We start from the raw sequence: 19,970 nt of genomic DNA on the forward strand, positions 1-19,970 counted from the left end.
TAGGTGCTCCTGGAGGAATGTCCATCTTCGACGGTCGGCTCATCTACACCCGGTGAACAGTAAAATGAAAAAAAATAGTAAAAAATAAATAAAACATTCCGAAACTTTTCTACAAGCAAGATACTTGAGTGCACCAGGTGCGTGCAAAATTTCATGGGTAAACGGCATTTGAGGAGCCCATGCCAAACAAGGCAAAATCGGTTATGAACAGTTTGTTTCTTTTTCAAACTTTCTCACATACCTGAAATTTATCTTCCTTGCCACGACCTCCTCGGATGTCCAAACTCCACCAAATTTGGCACGGACATCACGCATTCGGCCATCTTGCACCACAAATTTTTTTGGAAGTTTTTGATCTTTTTTACTATTTTAAACATTTTTACTGTTCATGGATGGGAGCATCTAGACCTGGGTGCACAAACGCCGCGTCCTGTTGGGGATATTGAAAACGGTGTTGTCCTTTCTTTTGTTTTTATTATGTTATCACCCGCTAATGGAACCCCATCCAATTTTGGATTGAATGAGAAAGAAATTTCTCAGGATATTTACGCGGCCACCTGACATTTCTCTCGATACTAAGCCGGCTCTCGTTGTCGTCGTCCATCTCGCCATCGCCAACTCTACAATTTTCAATCATGACTTATATTAAAAACCTATTATATAAATTAAATATTAGCCACAATTCAATATTCATCTCAAAATCTAAAAGATTTTAATTCTACAAACATTCTTAAACTACATACTTATGAGTTATAAAATTGTGCGTATAATTGTGAAAATGTTTCTATAATAAAATAATACTTATGAATTATAAATTTATATTTTTTGTATTATTTAAAATTATAGGAACATTTTTAAAAATTTATATAAATTATTTAGTATATATGAGTATTTTTAAAATAATGCGTGAACATTTTTTCATTTAATATAAGATTGTATATTAAAATGATTAAATTTACTAATCAACATTTATATGTATGATATTTATAAGACACAAATATTCAAAGATTATTTTTGTTACTTATATATGTTTTACAAATATCTTAAGAAACTAACGTGTGCAAAATGGGCTGCACTAACTGCAGACCATTTAAGCCTAGTGAGCTTCTCGATTATAGTAAATTAAGTTATTTATCTATACCGGACAGAAAAAAGCGATGGATTTTTTATTAAAAAATGTTTTTCTTATACAACTTTTGAAACTATGGGTCCAATTTAATAAATCTCAATTATATACACTGATTGTCCTCCCCTATGCCGAATTACGACTCTCTGTCCACACATGGGTAGAAGAGGCTCTTTTTGTTCATGTTTGGGCGGAAGATCACTCTTCCTCCGTAGGAAGGCTGAAGAGTAGGTCTTGGTCCATTTAAAACGAGGAAGAGTGGTTTTCCTTCACTTAATAGAGGAAGAGTTCATGTAACACATGAAAGAGTGGACATCCACCTAGCATGTGCACGTCCCATATACACCATAGCACCTCTTGGTCAAACCATCGTGTCATGAGGACTAGATCGACGAGGAGAATCCATTCAGATGAAGAACCACTTGAATCATGCATAGTGGAGGACGAATTTTGCCTTTCAATCTACATTGATCACCGTATTTCTACATCATCCTCAATGAGATATTTTTGAATTAATTGCACACATCTATTCATCTAGATGTCATCAACATCATATGAATTACCCCTCTTCAAATTGTTTGTATTTGTCGAAGTTGGAAACATCCGGTTCACGTCCTAGGATATGACAAGTCATGGTGTGCGCGACGAGTGACAAGATTAGTATGAGGGACAATGTCTATGAAGTTGGCAGTGTCTAGATGAGTAGATGTGTGAGAGTAATTGGAATATTACTCACCATGCACGATGTAGGCTTGCGATGGTTGGTGTAGACCAATCGACACAATTCATTCTCCCAGATGCATCGTTAAAGCTATTCTTCGTCTCACCCGCAAAAGAAAAGCTATTCTTCGTCTGAATGGGTTTTTATAATCGATAAAGTCCAGTTGGCGTGAGGATTCGGTAAGGGGAGCTCCAGGTCGGAGGGGGTGTGATTTTGCGTGAGGTATCGTGGTTCTTCATATTTTCGTTTACATGATGAAGGAAGACTTCGATCTTTCCTGGAAAGAAGAGTGCTCTTTGGTCCACACATGGACGAAAAGGGGCTCTTCGGCCCATGCGAGGACAAAGAGTCATTCTTCGGCCCAGGGAAGGACGACAAAGTTATACAAATGATATCTTCTAAATCGGTATCATATTTTTGAGATTTCACTAAAAATATATTAAAAAGAGAATTCAAAATTGTGCGTGTGTGTGGCTCGTAGGTCTCGAGTTTGGTTCCTCATTGCCGCATTTTGTGTGTGTTAATTTCCCCTTTTGTAATGACAAACGGAACTCACCTTGTTGGGGGCTTTTCCATGAAAAACAATTCAAGTGCGGTTTTTGTAAAATAACAGGCCACACCACACATCTTATCTCCATTGTCTAGTCATTCATTGTGGGTCCCGTGCCACACTGGCTCGCCTCGTCAGCATCGTTTTCATATCCAAACACAATTTGCACCGTACATGCACGCCCGAGCCAAGTTCCGACACCCGCTCAATGTATGCCACATATTCCAGTACTAAAGTGACTTCTTTTGGTCAATTTCAAACACCGGTAGTGTAATCCACTCTTTTGAGAAGTGGAGATTTTTCTAGTAACTTTTTTTGAATTTATTGTAGCTCGGGAGCAAACGATATCGGATGGATTTTCGTATGCAGATACTGTAGATCGATATATGCCCCGGTTCACCGGACGATTTGATTCGACAGTAGTAGTAAAAAAAAAGAAAGATGTGGCGTGCGTCGCTAACCATGCCAGTGCCTGACGTTGCGGCAGTGCCGTAGCTGCAGCCATAGGGGAGTGGCGACTTGACGCTGTACGTTTACTTCCGTCGTGAACATCCGTTTAAACATTAAGTAATTCCTTGATGGAGAAAGTATATTTTCCCTTTTGATTTAATTACTAATCATGTATACCTAAACAGTCGATTTTCACTAACTCAAATTCTCTGAATATATAACTATACCAACTCATCACGCCAGATGTACTCTCTCCGGTCTTTTTTACTTTGCACATAAGATTTTGTCTGAAGTCAATCTCTACTCCTAATATCTCAGTACGTAGGTCTTTCGTTCGTTTCGTTCGTTTCCACCTTTCCATCGATCCCCCACCCCACCAGGCGATCTCCCTTCCACCGATTTTTTTTCTCCCTCCGAAAACCAAGACCGGTTTTAATTCATACCCAGAAAAACCAAACCAATCCTTCCATCGATCCCACCCTTCCATATAACACACCAATCCTTCCATCCTTCCCTTCCATATACGACATCAATCATATCGAATATTTTCGTCACAAAAAGCTTCCATAAACAACAGTTTATAATCAATTAATATCAATTAATACGTAAGTTGTTTCGTCCGTTCATCTCCACCCATCCAACATAGACATGGCTACCCCTCCCCTCAATCTCACGCAGAAAGGAAGGAAATAAACCAAGAATTGGAAACCCACTCAGGGGCTACCCCTGCCCTCGATCTCACGCACTAAAGAAAGGAAGGAAATAAACAGAGAATTGGAAACCCACACAGGGACGTCAATACCCTTCCTCTCTACCGTTCTCTTTCCTTTCCCAGCTCCCGTTCACAATCGTTAGAGAGGTGGAAATTGATTAAGAGGCCTCAAATCATGGATCCTCTTCGATCCGGACCTCCTCGCGGCCTTCCGCGCCGTCGTCGACTCATACACCCAGGCGCTCGAGTGCGACGTGTACACGAATGCGCCCTACTGGGATCAGCTCCGTGGGCTGCTGCCGGGCTAGACAGCACCATGCCCCTGCCACCGTGGTGGAACATCGGCGAAGTTGATGAGAAGGTGCCACTACACGAGCATTCGTGGCTCCGGCCGATGTGCCGTACGCCGGAGCGCGGGCAAGGAGGCCTGGTTCGTCATGTGCGGCGGGTGCAGTGGTCGCCATTGGCTCTATGACCACGGCTCGGCAGCCTCCGTCACTGCGAACCACATGCTATTCCCCGGATGCAACGAGAATGACTTGGGTTCACTGTACTTTGTGAACGGTTTTAGCTTTTTTTGCTTCTAAAGTGTCACAGGATACCAAAATTCTTGATGATGTATTAGGCACCGGCAGTTCTTGACCAGAATTGATCCAAATGACGAAAACCTCAAACTCCTCAAGCAAATAAACTACAGGTTTGTCATTACGGTCTCACTAAATTTTCTTGTTGATTTTTTACACTTGCAGCACTCTGAAGTTACAATAGTTAGGACTTACTTTTCTACTTCAATTTTCAGTTTAGTTTGTGTTAGGATAGGTTATAATCTCAAGTCAGCAATCAAAAGTATTAGTAGGCAGTACCTGTTGTTTTCACAGTGTCGCTTACATTCTTTTACAGTGTACAGGTTCTTCACTTAATTATACTCAGTAGATGTATTTTCGTGCCAAATTCACTGTAAGTTTTGCCTCTTCATGTGTTGTAGTCTCTACTCTAAGTTCAATGTGACTGTGATTCTAACTTCTCAGCTTCATTAGTTACTTCTCCCATGTTTTACAGTACATCTGAATATGAGTTACACTAGGCACAAGTGGATTTTCCCCATGTTTTTTGTTCAAAGTTCAATGTAACTGGTGTAGATGCGAATCAAACTTTTATTAGTCATAACAGAATTTAATTCCTATGATCTGATTTTTTCTTCTTATTATTTTTAGTGTTAGTCTGAGCATGTTGATCCTATGGGCATTAGCATTACTTGAGAAGTAGTGATCTGCAGGACACAATCATGTGAAATTTAGGATATTTGGCTGCTAGGGGTCTGACCTGGATCGATCTGCCATGCTTTGTTACAGGTTTGTCATCCAGATCTCCTTGTAATTTCCTATTTTCTAGCTTTGTTCTCCTCTCCTTCCTCTTCTTCCATCTTTGTGTTCTCTCTCTTTTTTTGGCTACGTAGAAGAAGTATGTTTCTTATTGCTGTGCTTCGGCCGCAAGTTTGTGGGTAGAGGGGTTTAGTACAGGGTGTTTAGGATGGTTGTTCTATTCCCATTTGTTACAAGATCTGGTGAGTAATATATACAAAAGAAGCTATACCAAAATACAGTTTCACCATTATTGTACTTTATTTATTATCATGATATGAAGTAAACAACCAAATTGGTAACAGTGAGACGGACAGAGGAAGACCTAAGTTAAATTTATGGAAGAAAACTACCTATGTAGCTTGTAAAGATTTAGCTGAATTTAAAGAAGAAGCTCACTTACCTGTTTGTGGGCTGGCCGGCTAAGGCTGGGTAGCCACTGCTTGTTGTTGCAGTTCCGCGCCTGCGTGTGCGTGGGGTGCAGTAGTGGTGGGGTGGCGACCTCATGGTTAGCCATGTCACCGTGCTGCTGTTCGGCCATGGGCAGTGATTGAAGTTTTTCGGTGGCCAGTGGGTGGCGTAGCGGTGGCCGGCGGCTGCAGGCTGCTGGTAGATGCAGAGATCTCATTTTTCTAACAATTACAAGCAATCGGTGAAGTAGTAGGAAATAGGAACTTAAACCACAGGATTAGCGGATGACCTGATATGCTATCCGGTGCCCTTTAGAACCAAATAATGTGACTTCTTCTCCAGCAAAAAGAATAATGAGAGGCATGTTACAGTTACTTTTACTCTGAGAATTGCCCATCATTCTGTAACTCAAGACAAACATATAACTTGTGGTATATCCTTGCAGATGTGTGCTCTGCAAATCAAACTATAGAAGCCGAGCCAGATTTTGTCTTCTATGAATAGATGTTGAATGCTAATATAAATCTGCTATATGTCTCAGGGAAACACAGTACCCAGATACCAAATGTGCTATTTCAGTACACACAATGTTTGAATTTCATTTGATGCATATAGATTGTTGATATCTTGGTCTGCAATCCTATATTTGATATTAGGAGGATTATGTGATTTTCACGATATGTAGTTTTGTTTTCATTCAGGCATGCCCAGTCCGCAATGAAGAGGTATTTGGTTAACTTGATGTTTGTGGTGTTGCTATGGCCTCGTCATCTTGTGATGTTTGTGGTGATTCTGTGGCCTCATCGTCGCACCATGATAATGGAAAATCGTGCTCTCCTGTGGCCTGTAAAGCTACACGATACTCTTCTGTTTAAGTCTTTCATACTAGCATAGCAAAATAGTGTGTGTTACCAACGTTTAAATTCCTATGCCTGCCAATCTTATGGTGGATGCAATATCTTCCATTTTAGGTATTGGAAAATGTTTGGTTTTCAGCGTTCACTTATTTTTTGGAGAAAAAATTTAGAGATAAAGTGTTACCTTACTTCATGGCATCCTAGATCGCTTCTATAAAAAAAACCACTCACAACAGCATTATTCTATGCGCGTGCGTGCGCACACACACGCGCGCGCGCATATGTCTGACAAGGTAACGAAGAACATGTTATGTCATATTTTTGGGATTCATGAATAGGCTCAACAAGTAAAATATTGGTGTAAAAAGCATGTGATAGCTAGAGATTGCATCGTCGCCCGTAGCAACGCACGGGCATTTAACTAGTATTCATAAAGTTTGACAAACTTTATAAAAAATATCAGCATTCACAATACGAAAATTAATATCATTAGACGTGTCATGCATTTTATGAAGTTTAATGTTGTTGATGTTGATATCTTTTCATACAAATATGATCAAACTTTACGAAGTTGTTGTATGGAGAGTAAAAAGGACTGGAAGTAGTATAATGGGAAAGAATTCGTCTGAATGTCTCGGACGGAGCGCCTGTAGGTCACTTGCTAGCTTCGGAGCCGCCACGGTCGGGCGCCTCGAGCTGCTAGTGCCCACTTGCCGGACACAATGAATTCCCGTCAAAATGACTCGAACGACGGAGCTCGGACGGATTCCTCCCTGGACTAACGGAGAGCCAGGCGGATGACAAACTCCTCATCGCCTGCCATGCCGGAGACGAGCTGCGGTTGGATCAGAGCGGGACGGAGCGGAAGTGGAGTGGCCAGGGTTTCGCCCCGATGTGAAAAGGAAGGGGATATATGGGGTCAGGGTGAGCCAGCTTGGGCAGATCCAACATGACAAACACACACGAGCCTCCCCATATCTGCCCCTAAGATATGTGCTGATTTGAGGGGTGTCGGACATCATGGACGTTTGGTGGTTCGGTTGGGTTGGATTTTCGTGACCGGGCCATCCGCGCGAAGGATAAGGGTGGTTCGAGTGGGCCGGCAAATAATTTACACACGTAAAAGGTTACGAATATGTGTGGGTGAAAAAAGAACAATTTGTTTCGCTTTGTTAACTTGGTGTCCCGCTCACTTAATATTTTGTAAACAACAATGGGCAATACCTTAGCAAATGCGCAATTTTCACTGACTCTAACAACATAACAGTTTACCCAACCTCCGCATTAATTAAGTTCTCTTCAATCTTCATGACCTATACTAACACCCAAATCACAAATGCAAATGAAAATGCTTGGAGCACTAAAGTTATGAACCCTCACACAATGCATAACTTAATAAACATATATAGGCATGGAAACATCTTGCAACGAATCCAACGGCCACAAAATATGTAGTAGTTTTCACCGTTGGAAATTTGCAAAGTCTGATGTTGAAGTACTGCTACTAAATTGCAACCAAAACCCATCATCTCCAACGCACGAGACCCTTTCCAAGCTAACCTAAACCCTACATTGGTTACTGACTAAGCGTAGTGCATGCAATCCTGTCATCAGGAGGTGAACTTGTCAATGCGGATCTTGAGGGACATCCGCCGGGCCGCCCCCGCCCCGACCAGCAACTTGGGCGGCACCGCCAGGTACGCCAGCTCCTCGACGGCGACGGCGCCGGGCGCCCTGCTGCTCGCCACCTCGATCTCCGCCATGACGGTGTCGGCCTTGCGGTTCGGCGCCGGCGCCGGCCCGCTCGCCCACACCTTGAGCGTGTACCGCGGCCACAGCATGGCCTCCGCCCTGACGCACACCGCCGACACGGCCGCGCCGGAGCCGAGCGCGCCGCCGACCATGAGGAACGCGCGGCCGTCCTCGTCCCCGACCAGCAGGCCCCGCGGCTCCAGCGTCGCCGGCAGCTGGAGCGCGAGGACCTTGCCGTACTGGAAGTTGTGGACCGGCAGCGAGTGGAGGGCGGTGAGGTGGCCGAGGAGCGCCGGCGCCGGGCCGACGAAGCCGCAGCCGGGGACCGCGCAGTCGCAGGGCGCGTGCGGGCACTCGCCGCGGTGGCCGTCGAGCTCGTGGTAGGTCACGTAGCGCCCGCAGCCGTCGTGGTCGCACTCGGCCGTGGTCGAGGAGACGACGGCGTCCATCACCGTGCTGCGGACGTCGAAGGCGCCGCCGCACTCCGCGCAGGGCTCCGCGAGGCAGCCGCCGCAGGCCACGTGCCCGCCCTTGCACTGCGCGGACCGGCCGGAGGGATCAAAATACTAGCTGCTGTAGCAGAGTCGAATCGAACCGAAGTGAAACGAGGGAGGCGAACCTGGAGGACGGGGGGCTTCAAGGGGCTGATGCAGAGGGGGCAATGGAGCAGGGTCACGTCCATCTTCACGGCGATCTCCATCCTGGAGCCCTGGTCCGCCGCCACGACCGCGGCCCCGTCTCCGGCCGTTTGGAGCACGGCCATCTCTTGCTTCACCGGTGCATGGAGGAGGAGTGGCTCGGCGGCCAGCCTCGGCTTCTTGGAGCTCTGCTGGTCGCCCCCCTCCGTCGCCGCCGGCGAGCCCTCGCAGCCGGCCGCAACCTGCATCCTGGAAGAAGCCCGGCCCTGTTTCTGGCGTGGGTGCGAGAGGTGGAGTGAGCGGAGTGAGCACGGTAAAAGAAGCGGTAGCTGGTGAGTTATTGGTTGGCAGCGGCCAGTGGAGGAGTAAAAAGGTGGCGTGCGTGGCTAGCCGTGCCTGCCATTGCCATAGCTGCACCGCGCAGCCATAGATAGGCTCGTGGGGTGCGGCAGGGTGCTAGGCCCTAGTTGATTCGAAGGATTCTCACAACGTAGTGACAAGAGAAATAGTACATGATTTAAAAGTGGCACGTTCATTTGAATTCTGTGGGAGTAACACAAAATGTCTGATGCCAAAAGAGAAAACAAAAATTGTAAATAGAAGGTTAAAGTGGATTCTAGATTTCTAATAAATGTAGTACACATAATCGCATATAAAAAAATTTCCTATATGATTCTATCATTAAACCCGTTAAGGCGCATTGGAAGGGCGATCAGCCAGCTATGCCACATGACGCATTCTATCATTAAATCCATTAAAAAGTTTTTGATTTTTCATTTTAGAGATTATTTTTAGAAGATGGAGTGAGACTTTTCCCTTTTTCTTTTTGAGCAAAGCTTTTCTCGGCTTGTTTTTCTTTTTGAGATGGCTGTGATGTCCCCGTGACGCGAGAAAGTTTATATATCAACATATATATATATATTAGATGGAGATGGGTTTTTTTAAGATGGAGAACACCCGCACAACTTCCTCTTAAGCGACTCGTAATGGTGGCCCCCAACCACTAGTATGAATCAGACAATCAACATAGGAAAAAAATTCTAAGAACTCTAATCCTTCAAAAATTGTATAGAATCCCTTTCAATGGAAGGAGCTCTTGCTCTATTGAATGGCAGTTGTGCGGTGCCAGGTAGAGCACCCCTTTCATGACATCTTTAACCGATCTTCTAAAAGTCTTTAGGCCTCCTTTGCTTCAGAGGGTAAGAAATATCACAGGGCTAGGAAACTTGTAGAAAATAAGATGTCCTGCATAGTCTCATGAATAGGAATAGGAAAATAGATGTCTCTTGGTTCACGTCATTGGTTGACAGCTACCAGTCAAGCAGTGCGGTGCAGCTATGGTTATGATGGAGTGCGGGAGGGTGCGCGGCTTTTAGGCCCTCTTTGATTCGCATGATTTTCAAAACGAACCTCGGATGGCCAGCCAAACAAAAAGTTTGCATTTTGGAGGAGCATGCGAACTCCAGGCGGTCTAGATGAAATATGGTTTAATACACGCACGGGGTATTACGTTGTTAGTATCATCAATGTACATAAAAAGCGAGGCTCACCTGATTATAGAAGGCCTGACATGACACGACCCATGTCGGCCTGGCTTTGAGGATCGACCTGGCACACGAGTTAAAAAGGGGCGGCCCAACATGAAACGACTGCATGCCGGCCAACGCTTAAAGGGCCAAAAGAGCCCTAAAAGAGCCAAAATAACCCTTAAAAGGCCAAAACAGTCCTAAAGAGGCAACAAAACATTAAAAAGAGGCCAAAACAACCCTAAAAAGGCGCCACGATAAAAAGGGTCGTGTCATGCCCGAGCCCGATCTTAAGGTCTGACCTTGGGGATCAACATTATTCCAATGGGCCGTTCCAACCCTTTTTATTCACGTGTCATGTCAGGCATGTACGGGGCCGAAATTCTGTGCCCGCGGGCCCGACCAACACGATCCAACATTACACCATCTGCCAAGAGAAGACCACATCGCCCCTTTTGTTGTGGCCGTTCGGTCAAGATGAAACATTTTTTTTGAGGATAGGTCAAGATGAAACATGAGTCAAGCGAACGATGGATCGCGGTTCCCGCAGTGGCCCGTGAAAGCCTCGTCAAAACCCTGGAAAACTCGGTTGGAGGGCCCGTTGAGCCTGACTCTGGCCCCCGCAGTCCATTCCCCTCTCACTCACATCTCCTGCACACTGCCTCGCCCTGTGAGAGTTAATATCTAGCCAGTACCAATTTCTATTAGGAATCTTCTGCGAGCGTGGGACCATCGGGCCAGCCCAGTGAGCGGAGTTTTGTCTCCTGTTGGTTTTTCCCTAGTTTTTGCAACGTTTGTACCACAAAGTTTTCTCTGTTTCCGGGGTTTCCTTTCCCTTTCCCTTTTTTCCCTTCCTTTCTTTCTTTCTTTCTTTGCTTTTCATCGGTTTTGTGTTTCTTTCTTCTGTTCCCACTGGTTTTTTTTGTTTCTTTCTTTGGTTTCGTCATATTTGTCTTTTTTTTTTTGAAATACATGTCTACATTTTTTCGTACATAGCATGAATTTTTTGTTGTACTCATTTAGCATTTATGAAATACATGATCAACATTTTTTGCAAAATATATGTTTTCTTTTCTACTTTGTTCATACACATTGTACATTTTTTTGTATACATCTAAAACATTTTTATATACGTTTAAAATTTCAAAATATATGATTTCATGTTTATTTAAACACTTGTTTCAAACATTTTTTAGAATATGTGTTTAATCATTTCTCCAAATACACGTTGAAGTTTTTTTTTTGAACTATGCTATCATTTTTTTATGCCGGATAAACCATTTTCCAAAAGTGACACAAACATGTTGTTTGAAACGCGTGAGCAAATTTTTCTAAATGTGATACACATTGACATTGTTTTTTAATGGTACGAAATATGTTTTTGAATTAGCGAACATTTATTTTACATTGTATATTTTTTTGAAGAATGTCACGTACACATTTTTGAAACTCGACAACATTTTTTTAAACGTTCATACTTTATTTGAATGGTAGAAACATTTTCTAAAAGTGGGGCGGACATTCTTTATACACCGCATTTACATCTTTTAGTCACATTTACTTCTTTTACAATATAATATATTTTGTTTTTTTCCAAAATATAAACAAAGGGAACAAAGAAAAAACACGCGTGATGTCTTCATAACGTCAACGTGACAGGACCATGTCGTAGCTGGGCCGGCCCACTACCAGCTAGCGTGTGTGGCTCGCTGCGGGCGGCGCATAGACGCGCCCCCAGCCGCCTCTCCCTCCTCTGCGTAACAGGAGTGTAGGTCGCCGCCGCGCCGCCGCGCTGCTGTCGCCGCACTCGCATATCTTCCCCCCTTGTCGCCGTGGTCGCGCCCAGCACCACAGCATCCACCCCCAGGCCTCTTCGTCCCACGAGGCGGCGCAAGGAAGAACGGCGGGTTCCTCCCGCGTATCGGCCGGCGGGAGATCGCCTCCTCCATCCCCGCATCATAGATAGGTATACAAGTTCGGTCAATTGATACAGATAAATTGATATGCTGTGTGGATCTAGGAGCAGAATCTGTTTGTACAATTAGAGCCTGTAGCTTGTTTTCTAGGAGTAGGAGCTCGATCTTTGATCCTGTCTTTGGGGAAAGGAAATTCAGAACTGGCAACAAATGCTCTGGAAACAGCATTTTTTTTCTGCTTGGATGAACTGTTGCCTTCTGGTCTTACACATGAGAATGAGTGAGAGGAAGGTTCGCTTGAACATAGTCTCAATGCAATTGGTAGGCAAGAAGCTCCGGTTTCATGAGCTTATTACCCCAATCTAAATGTTTAGCACACCATCAAAAGAAAAATCTCTCACGGCGACAATTGGATGCGGCTTTGTGTTCTTTTGGCAGGAGACCTGTACAAGTAATCTGTGTATAAGTCCAAGTGGTAGCTCATTCTGCTCTGTTTTCCAACAAAGCTCTCAAGTTGGATTTGCTTCCAGAAATGAGGAGGCAAAGGGAATAGTACCATGGGAGACGTGCATCCTCAAGGAAGTGGGCCTGATTCATATGATTTATCTTCCAGGTACAACATCAATCCAGGGGTAGCATCAAACTGTTGAGTGTCTGTTTTGCTGGAACCTTGGCGTGGGTTGAATAAGTTTTTGGTAAGTGCTGTTGTGTTCATTCCTGCTCTGCTGTTTGTTATGGTGTTGATAACATATATACCCACACTTGACTTGACTATAAAAAATGTTAACCAAATTCAGATTTGTTCCTACAGTAAGTGTGGATTTGCAACTGTGATCATAAATCATATTCCTACCAGTGTATCAATTTTTTCCATATATTTTCTTGTTTGCCTTTCGTTTATAGCCTGCCGAGCATCTGTGTAACTTAGCCTGTCCCCTTTTAGGGGCTGCAAGCTAGGCCTATCCAGAACAGGTATGATTTCAAAGAAGCCCAGAAGTTCAATACAAGCACATCACTAAGGTGAACACATATGGATAAATACAAAGGCATATGGTTCTTATGTAGAACAAAATGTTGCACTCACATTATTCAAAACAATACTAATGCAAGGAGCATCTAAACAAGTCATTTTTCAGGAAAAGAACAGCAAAGAAATGCACCATCGAAAAGTAGTAACGATATACCAGGTGGAGTAGACAAATTGGCTGGCATGGTTTGGTCCAAAGGTGACAGATAATGGACCTTATTAACGAGTATGTTAAACTAGGGAGGTAGATAAGACGATAACAACGAAGCTGCAACCAGATGACGTGATAGAAATGTGTTATAGGTTGGTTGACGGGCCACCCGTCTGTGACTCGGGGACATCACCTTTATTACCGTCAAACTGGGTGGGTTTGCTTGAGCCATCCGATTTGCTGTTATTTCTGTTGTTTTTCACTTGCTGAGTATCAGGGGAGGCTTGTTCCTGAGACTCTAGTAAATCTTGTCCTGGAGTTCTCCCAAGTTTCTCGGTTCCAGACACCGGTGGTGCAGCTTCAGAACCTTGCTTCCCAATGTCTTGCGGCGATATAATGGACCTGTCACTTTGCAGCTGCTGTTGTCTCATGCTCTTCTCAGTGGCTGATGATGGCATTTCTCTGGATGTTTCTGAGCTGCGATAATATAATGTTTCATTTGTTTGCTTGCTACTATCCTTAGAAGATATCGGCTTATTCCCATCAGATGCTGGTGCTTGCAGTGGTGCAGGTGCTGCACTTTCACCAGCTGGTGATTGGCTTGGCATCCGTGGGGATGGTTGTTGCTCATTGGTGGATGGTGATTTTCGTGGCTCAGTGGCACCACGATCATCTGCAGCCATTCCTCCTTTCGGTGGTGAAGTTGCTCTCCTTTCATCAGCTGTGATTGGAGTTTGAGGATCTCTTGCGCCAGCTGCCTGTACTGGAGGGGGTTGCATATCTGTTGACTGTGGTTTGAGTACTGCTGGATCACTTTGCTCAAGCATTTTTCTGAGCCTCTTAGTTGAGAACTGGTCATCTTCACTAATGACACCCTCTTTCATTGGTGCCGAGTCAGATACTCTCAGATCAGCTGATGGTGCTTGAGGGGTATTTTGAGAACCTGGAGGTAGTCCCCTGGTTGGTGCTGTTGCAGCCCTCTTTTGATCAGCCTCTCTACCTTCTTTAGTGCTGTCTTTGGCACCACGGCTTGTTTCATTTTGAATGTCTCTGAATGCCACCTGCTTTGGCAAATGAGCAGCATCTTTTTTATCAGCTGCGGCCTTCTTCACTTGCTCAGAGGGCTGTTGTGCATATGGAGTTTTGTTGGTGGGTTTGGGGGCTTCTTGTGAAAGCGTAGGTTTGCTAAGGGTTGCCGCCTCATCATCAGAGAGATGGAGCTTATCAGGAGCTTTTTTGGATGATCCTTGACCGGGTCTGGTTGGAGATGAGGCATCTTTGGAGGTGGATTTGTCGGTATCAGTTCTCTGAGACATTTTGGTGGTGCTAGGAGGGGCTGCTGGGGTAAAGAAGTTACTCGTGGTGCTTTGAACACTGCTAGGTGGTTTCTGAGTGGTGGGACTTCTTTGCTTTGAGGGTGCTGGTGTTTTCTCGGTGGTAGTAAAGAAGTTACTTTCTTTTATTTGGCCAGGTGAATTTTGACCATGAGAGGTTGTTTCTGCGGGGAGAGGTTGAACTGTGAAAGACGAGGATGATATAGTACCGCCGCTGGGTGGCGGAACCAGTATTGTCCTTGACTCTGTGCCTGTCTGCTTTCGAGGGTCTATGCGGATGGTGCGGCCGCTATATGTTGCCGGTGGTTCTGGGCCTTCTGGCTGCCACTGCCACTGCTGCTCCAGCTGCTGCTGCTGCTGCTGCTGCTCCAGTTCTTCCATTTGGTACTGCTCCTCCACGTCCTGCATATCCCTCACCACCTGCTGCCAAGAGTCCCGTGCAGAGATTGTATTCCACCACCTCTGCACGTTCTTCCTCGAGTCATACAGGTAGGCGAACTCGTCGGATGTCACTATGTGATGGGTGTTTGGTAGGTGAACAAGGTCAGCAAGAGTGAACTTGTTCCCAGCAAGGAACTCGCTCTCGCCAAGCCTTTGCTCGTAAACCTCCAGGACTTCTTCCAGCTTCCTCTTCTCCCTGTCGATGTCACTCATGTCTTCGTCAGGGAAAGGGAAGGCCAGGTGGCAGAACAATGCCCGGCTCGGAGGATCGAAGGCATGCTCCTCATGCCGGAGCCATTGTTCAATGGAAGCCCTCTCAAGGACATCCTTCCCCAGGAGGAAAGGATACCCACGCTGCTCGTAGGTTTCTGCTATATAGCGGCAGATTGCTCTTGACTCTGCAGTTTAGAAGATGGATTAGTGCTGTATTCTGAATTTCTGATCGAAGTTGCATCATTTATTATTCTGGTTACTGAGTATCTATTAGAAAAGTCCTGCATAAACTTCACAGTAAAAACTGAGATAGTGTAGTTATTAATTCTTAGGATTAGTACACGGAAAGCACATCATTTTAGACTTACTAGCAAAATTGCAAAACCATGATATACTTATATTTGAAATGTTAATTATTTTTTCAGTGTTTCTACTGAAGAGCTTCATGAAGCTATTCATTTCCATAGGATGTTTACGAGATAATCCATATGGTGTTGCATTTCATTTACAAACCATGGTGATGGAGCAATTTGAGGCTAGTGCTGCCTGCAATATTTTTATAGCCAAGAGAAAGCTTTGTTGATTAAATAATAATATTATCATAATCGTTAGCATTGACACACACACTAGGAACCTATTAAGTATAATATCCCCTACTACATTCTGCTTGACTAGTTTAGATATTGATAAGCAGGAATACACTGGTATGCACAAACTATGATGTGGAGGAAATCCTGACTATTTTCACTCCAATTTGCACACGGAAATGAGAGGGGGTGTTGCTTTGGAAACCAGAATGCTAAAGAAATATATTAGCAGCTAAGCATGTTATATTGCCAGCCATGAACCCCCTGTCAAAACCTTCTTAGATCTCAAACTATTGTTTGTTATGTCAATTCTATTTAATTTTTGCAACAATTGTTTTTTGCAGGGCTGATTCACAAGGTATAACCTGAATTTATCTCACTGGGTTCAGGTGGGTGTTGTTGCATCAACCTTTCCTAGCTACAAGGCATGCATGCATGTTGAGAGTCTTGAGACAGGATCACAGGAGGCTATATCATTTGAGTGAGCGTGTATATAACTTGTAAACGAACCAACTTTCTTGTAACCACACATGCTTAACAACTAATCATAATGGCTGAGCTATGTAACATGCAGTGTTACCTTGTCGAAATGTGGGTCCGTCGTAGAATGGAACTGGAACACTCCTCGTTGACTGCAACAGAGGCAGAGAAGAAAAACAGAAGTTGATGTGAGATCAACTTGCACAGACTCAAGCAACTGCTGCTTGTACAACCTGGGCATTCCACAAAAACTAAGACAGCAAGTACCTGGAGTCTGAGTATGTCCTTGTACGAATCTTTCACAGTTTCAAACTCGATGTTTTTCTCGTACAGGCAAGCAAGCACCCTCGACACATCGGGTAGGATCATGGACTTCTCATGGTACACCTTCACAACAGGAGCTCCCGCCCCGGTGCCGAGCCCTGCCATGGTGGCCAGAGCTCTATCTCCTCTGGTTGAAGAAGTGAAGCCGGAGCTGTATGCAAGTGAGTACTGTAAGCCCACCTTCATTTTTTTAATATAAGAAGGTCATCTGCCTCCATGAAGAAGCAAGGAGAAGATGCTTAAAGTGAGAACCTAGGGGATGAGTGTACAGGACGATAGAATTAGATAAGATGCAGAGATAAAGAAAAGGACAAGACAGAGAGAACAAAGGAGATAAAAGCAAAAGGTAAAAGTGAAGTAAATCTGGAGGGTTTTGATTTTCGATGGTGTTGCCATCATGAAGCCACATCAGCAATGCCAAGGTACCGTCTATTTAAAGGAAAAGGGAAAGTCGAAAGCTATTTCTTGGACACTGCCTCCTCTAGTAACCAAAACCGACTCACGGGAAACGTCTCAAATGAAGTAACGGACACTGTTCTATTTGCTGGGTTATGTCTCGCTTTATTCATTTCTTGGCCCTTTAACCAAAGGAGATGCCGAATGCCGGTACGGGAGCACAGAGGTTTTGTCTGGGAAGGCAAGTTTAGCATCAGACCTGCATGGCCCCTTGCTTGTACCAGCCTCCCAGTCTACCAGACAAACGGGATGAGTGATGGGCGTCCAGGGTGCCTTTGTTGTTTGTACCACCAGCCTGACCGACATGGGGACTTCAGACAGAGGATACCTCGGTAAATTGCCAATCACAGGCCATCTAGGAAGCGTAGGTGTGTCCGTTAGGGTTTCCTTTTAAAACAGCGTATAGTACAAAGTGAATGCATGTGCTGCAACGTAGTTAGAATCATGTGTTGTAGAAGTGAATTGAGTGCCGAGTATTATGCTTCATTTTTGTGGAGCAGAATCGAAACGAGTTGGAATAAAATGAAGCATAATACATTGTTGTTTAAGCGAAGTATTAAGTATTCAGAAAGTTCGCAGTCCTGCTGGAGTGATGGGGTTCCTGTTTTCTGTCACTGATAAATTCCTCCGTTTGTTCTTGTAGCTTATTTCAAGGTATAACTATCACAAATGTTAGTTCTTTTTCTTATGTTTTCATGATTTAACATCCGGAGGCTGGCCTTTTGTTTTCCTCTATCTATGTCCCTGCACAATGAGGTATACACCATGTCTTTCTTCTGGTCTGGCTGCACCTGAAGCTTTTGTTGGGAGCTCAAGTTCTCCTGTAGAATCTGAGGAGTGGGCACTCTTTGTACCTGTTGAGGATTTCATTTATGTACGTCACATCTGCATGATTCTTTGGACTCTTCTTACCGGTGACCTGGTACTTTTCAGCGTTGAGTGTTATCATCTTAGTTGTGTGTACACTGTCGCTAAATTAAATTGGCAGTAACTTGATTAGCTGACCACTTGTACTTTAGTTTAACCAGCATCATATGTGGCGGGGTTACTTCCGGAAATAATCTGCAGTTCATAGCACATCATGGAGGATAACAGGAGAGGGGATGCTCTCATGTCGGAAGCAGGAGGAGATGGTGATGATGATGATGACATTGAAGGCATGGAATAAGGAGGCTGAAGACATCTAACCCGGAGATGGATAACATAAAAGATGCGCTGATCAAAGCCTGTGTGCTGGATGAGAAAAATGTCTTTTGATGAACTGTGTTCGAGTCTGTAATAGTTCTAGCTTAACAGTTATCGGTTTCGTCGGTTGTCTCCATTTATTTTTGCTGTTAGGGGCGCATATCGAACCTGTAGTGCCCAAATTGTCTTTATTTATTTCTGCGTGAGAATGCTTTGTACTATTATTTTTGTTTGTTCTGTTATCTGATGACAGCGGAACCCGATCCATATATTGATTGAATGGGACAACGGTTAAAAGGTTTAATTAGCGAGGTGAGTGGACTGATGCCACATCAATGGGGTATGATTTACAACTAATCGTGGAAAATGTTGCCACGTGGAATACTCTAGCATAAGTTGTTCCAATTCTCAAATGTTGCTGTTCCTTTGATCAATGCAGATTCAGGAGGATGTGTCTGAACTTCTGAGCAGCATGAGGAAGAAAACAGCCGATACTTTTTTCTTTCCTGCATTCCCAACAGACCCTGTTCTATTTGAAGGATTCTGAACCATAGGAATGAAAAAGGAAATGCAGAGGAAGTGTAGGAAGGTTGTGCATTGGGTGGACAACGGAAGAGCGCAGGAAGTCCTGCGGCAAACCATAGGAGATTTGTAAGAATATTTCATATCCATTCCTGCCAATACATGACGTAAATAGAGTAGCTTGCTTTAGTTCGGAACCAGTGTTCAGTATTTGCCTCGCAAAAAAAGAAGAAGAAGGTATTTGTGTCCGTCATGCAAGTGACTCCGATACCAAAAAGAGCACAAATTTTTTCAACCGTATCCTTCGTTGTTCATCTTAATTTTTTTTAGCGCCTGACAAAGATATTTCGTATGGCCCTTTCTCCCCATAGAATGTGGGCGCCTGAAGATATTTTCCTTAGCTTTGCTGCAAGAAGGACAGAGGAATCTCTTCTTCCCTTAAACCTCCATCCCCATCCCCAGCGCACATCCATTTTCTTTCATTGTCTTTGATGCCTCATCGCCGCTTATAAGTCTTGACTCTTGAGTTTTTTCCCCGACCATATGTCGGACGCACGATATCACTCAAGATCTTCAAAGAAACTTATTAGCAAATTTAATCAATCAAGTCGTTGTAGTATAGTGGTAAGTATTCCCGCCTGTCACGCGGGTGACCCGGGTTCGATCCCCGGCAACGGCGATTTTTTTTACGTAGTTCTGGACATTGGTATATTTTTTTTGAGGGGAAAAGAGGCTGGACATTGGTATTTTGCTTCAGGCTTCAGCATCAACATCAAAACAAAGAAAAGAAGTTACTGAACCTCATCCTCCTTTGCTCCTGGTACACGCACGTACGCCAATCTCCATTACGATTTTACCGAAATGGGCCGCGTTACGGGAATGCAGCCCACCAACGCGAGGCTGGTGCTGGTCTGCTGAGGCACCGGGCGGGCGGGGGGAAACAAACCCGCTGATCGCTGATGTTTAGTCCCACATCGGCCAGCGGAGGAGAGACGCACCGGTTTATAAGCCTCAGCGCGGCAGCAGACTCGTCCCTTCGGGGACATCCGATAAAATTGGAACGATACAGAGAAGATTAGCATGGCCCCTGCGCAAGGATGACACGCACAAATCGAGAAATGGTCCAAATTTTTTTGACATTTCGCGCGCAGGTCCTTCTCGCACATATGGCCCCCAGGGCCTTACTTTCACACCCTTGTTTTTTTGGAGATTACAAACAGGTCCTTTCTG

The 19,970-nt window shown here is 44.4% G+C and overlaps 2 protein-coding genes, 1 long non-coding RNA gene and 2 other non-coding genes across 10 annotated transcripts; 3 read left to right on the forward strand and 2 right to left on the reverse strand.

Moving 5' to 3' along the window:
• Window positions 1–7,572: 7,572 nt before the first annotated feature.
• LOC125547774 (uncharacterized) lies at window positions 7,573–8,962 on the reverse strand. Its single transcript, XM_048711550.2, has 2 exons — window positions 8,560–8,962; window positions 7,573–8,476 (listed from the first exon to the last, which is right to left on the reverse strand). Exons 1-2 carry the CDS (start codon window positions 8,824–8,826, stop codon window positions 7,799–7,801), a joined length of 945 nt encoding a protein of 314 aa, XP_048567507.2. The 5' UTR covers window positions 8,827–8,962; the 3' UTR covers window positions 7,573–7,798.
• A 2,828-nt stretch (window positions 8,963–11,790) lies between these two features.
• On the forward strand, window positions 11,791–18,413 carry LOC125542508 (uncharacterized). 6 transcript variants are annotated; one of them, XR_015618028.1, is made up of 5 exons: window positions 11,791–12,070; window positions 12,459–12,715; window positions 16,118–16,262; window positions 16,348–17,907; window positions 18,053–18,413. It is a non-coding gene; the product is annotated as an uncharacterized LOC125542508 (long non-coding RNA). The 6 variants fall into 6 exon arrangements; XR_015618026.1 differs by having other exon boundaries at window positions 11,793–12,070; window positions 16,348–16,738; XR_007297935.2 differs by having other exon boundaries at window positions 16,348–18,413.
• On the reverse strand, window positions 13,054–16,763 carry LOC125542507 (uncharacterized). Its single transcript, XM_048705564.2, has 3 exons — window positions 16,521–16,763; window positions 16,354–16,405; window positions 13,054–15,371 (listed from the first exon to the last, which is right to left on the reverse strand). Exons 1-3 carry the CDS (start codon window positions 16,761–16,763, stop codon window positions 13,345–13,347), a joined length of 2,322 nt encoding a protein of 773 aa, XP_048561521.2. The 3' UTR covers window positions 13,054–13,344.
• A 934-nt stretch (window positions 18,414–19,347) lies between the features above and the next one.
• Window positions 19,348–19,419, forward strand: TRNAD-GUC (transfer RNA aspartic acid (anticodon GUC)). Its single transcript has one exon. It is a non-coding gene; the product is annotated as a tRNA-Asp (tRNA).
• Window positions 19,420–19,770: 351 nt separating this feature from the next.
• LOC125549810 (U6 spliceosomal RNA) lies at window positions 19,771–19,873 on the forward strand. Its single transcript, XR_007301522.2, has one exon. It is a non-coding gene; the product is annotated as a U6 spliceosomal RNA (small nuclear RNA).
• The last annotated feature ends 97 nt before the right edge of the window (window positions 19,874–19,970 follow it).

The sequence above is a fragment of the Triticum urartu genome, chromosome 3A, assembly GCF_056163025.1.
Source record: "Triticum urartu cultivar PI428250 chromosome 3A, HENAU_Tu73, whole genome shotgun sequence".
In the NCBI taxonomy this organism is placed as follows: Eukaryota; Viridiplantae; Streptophyta; class Magnoliopsida; order Poales; family Poaceae; genus Triticum; species Triticum urartu.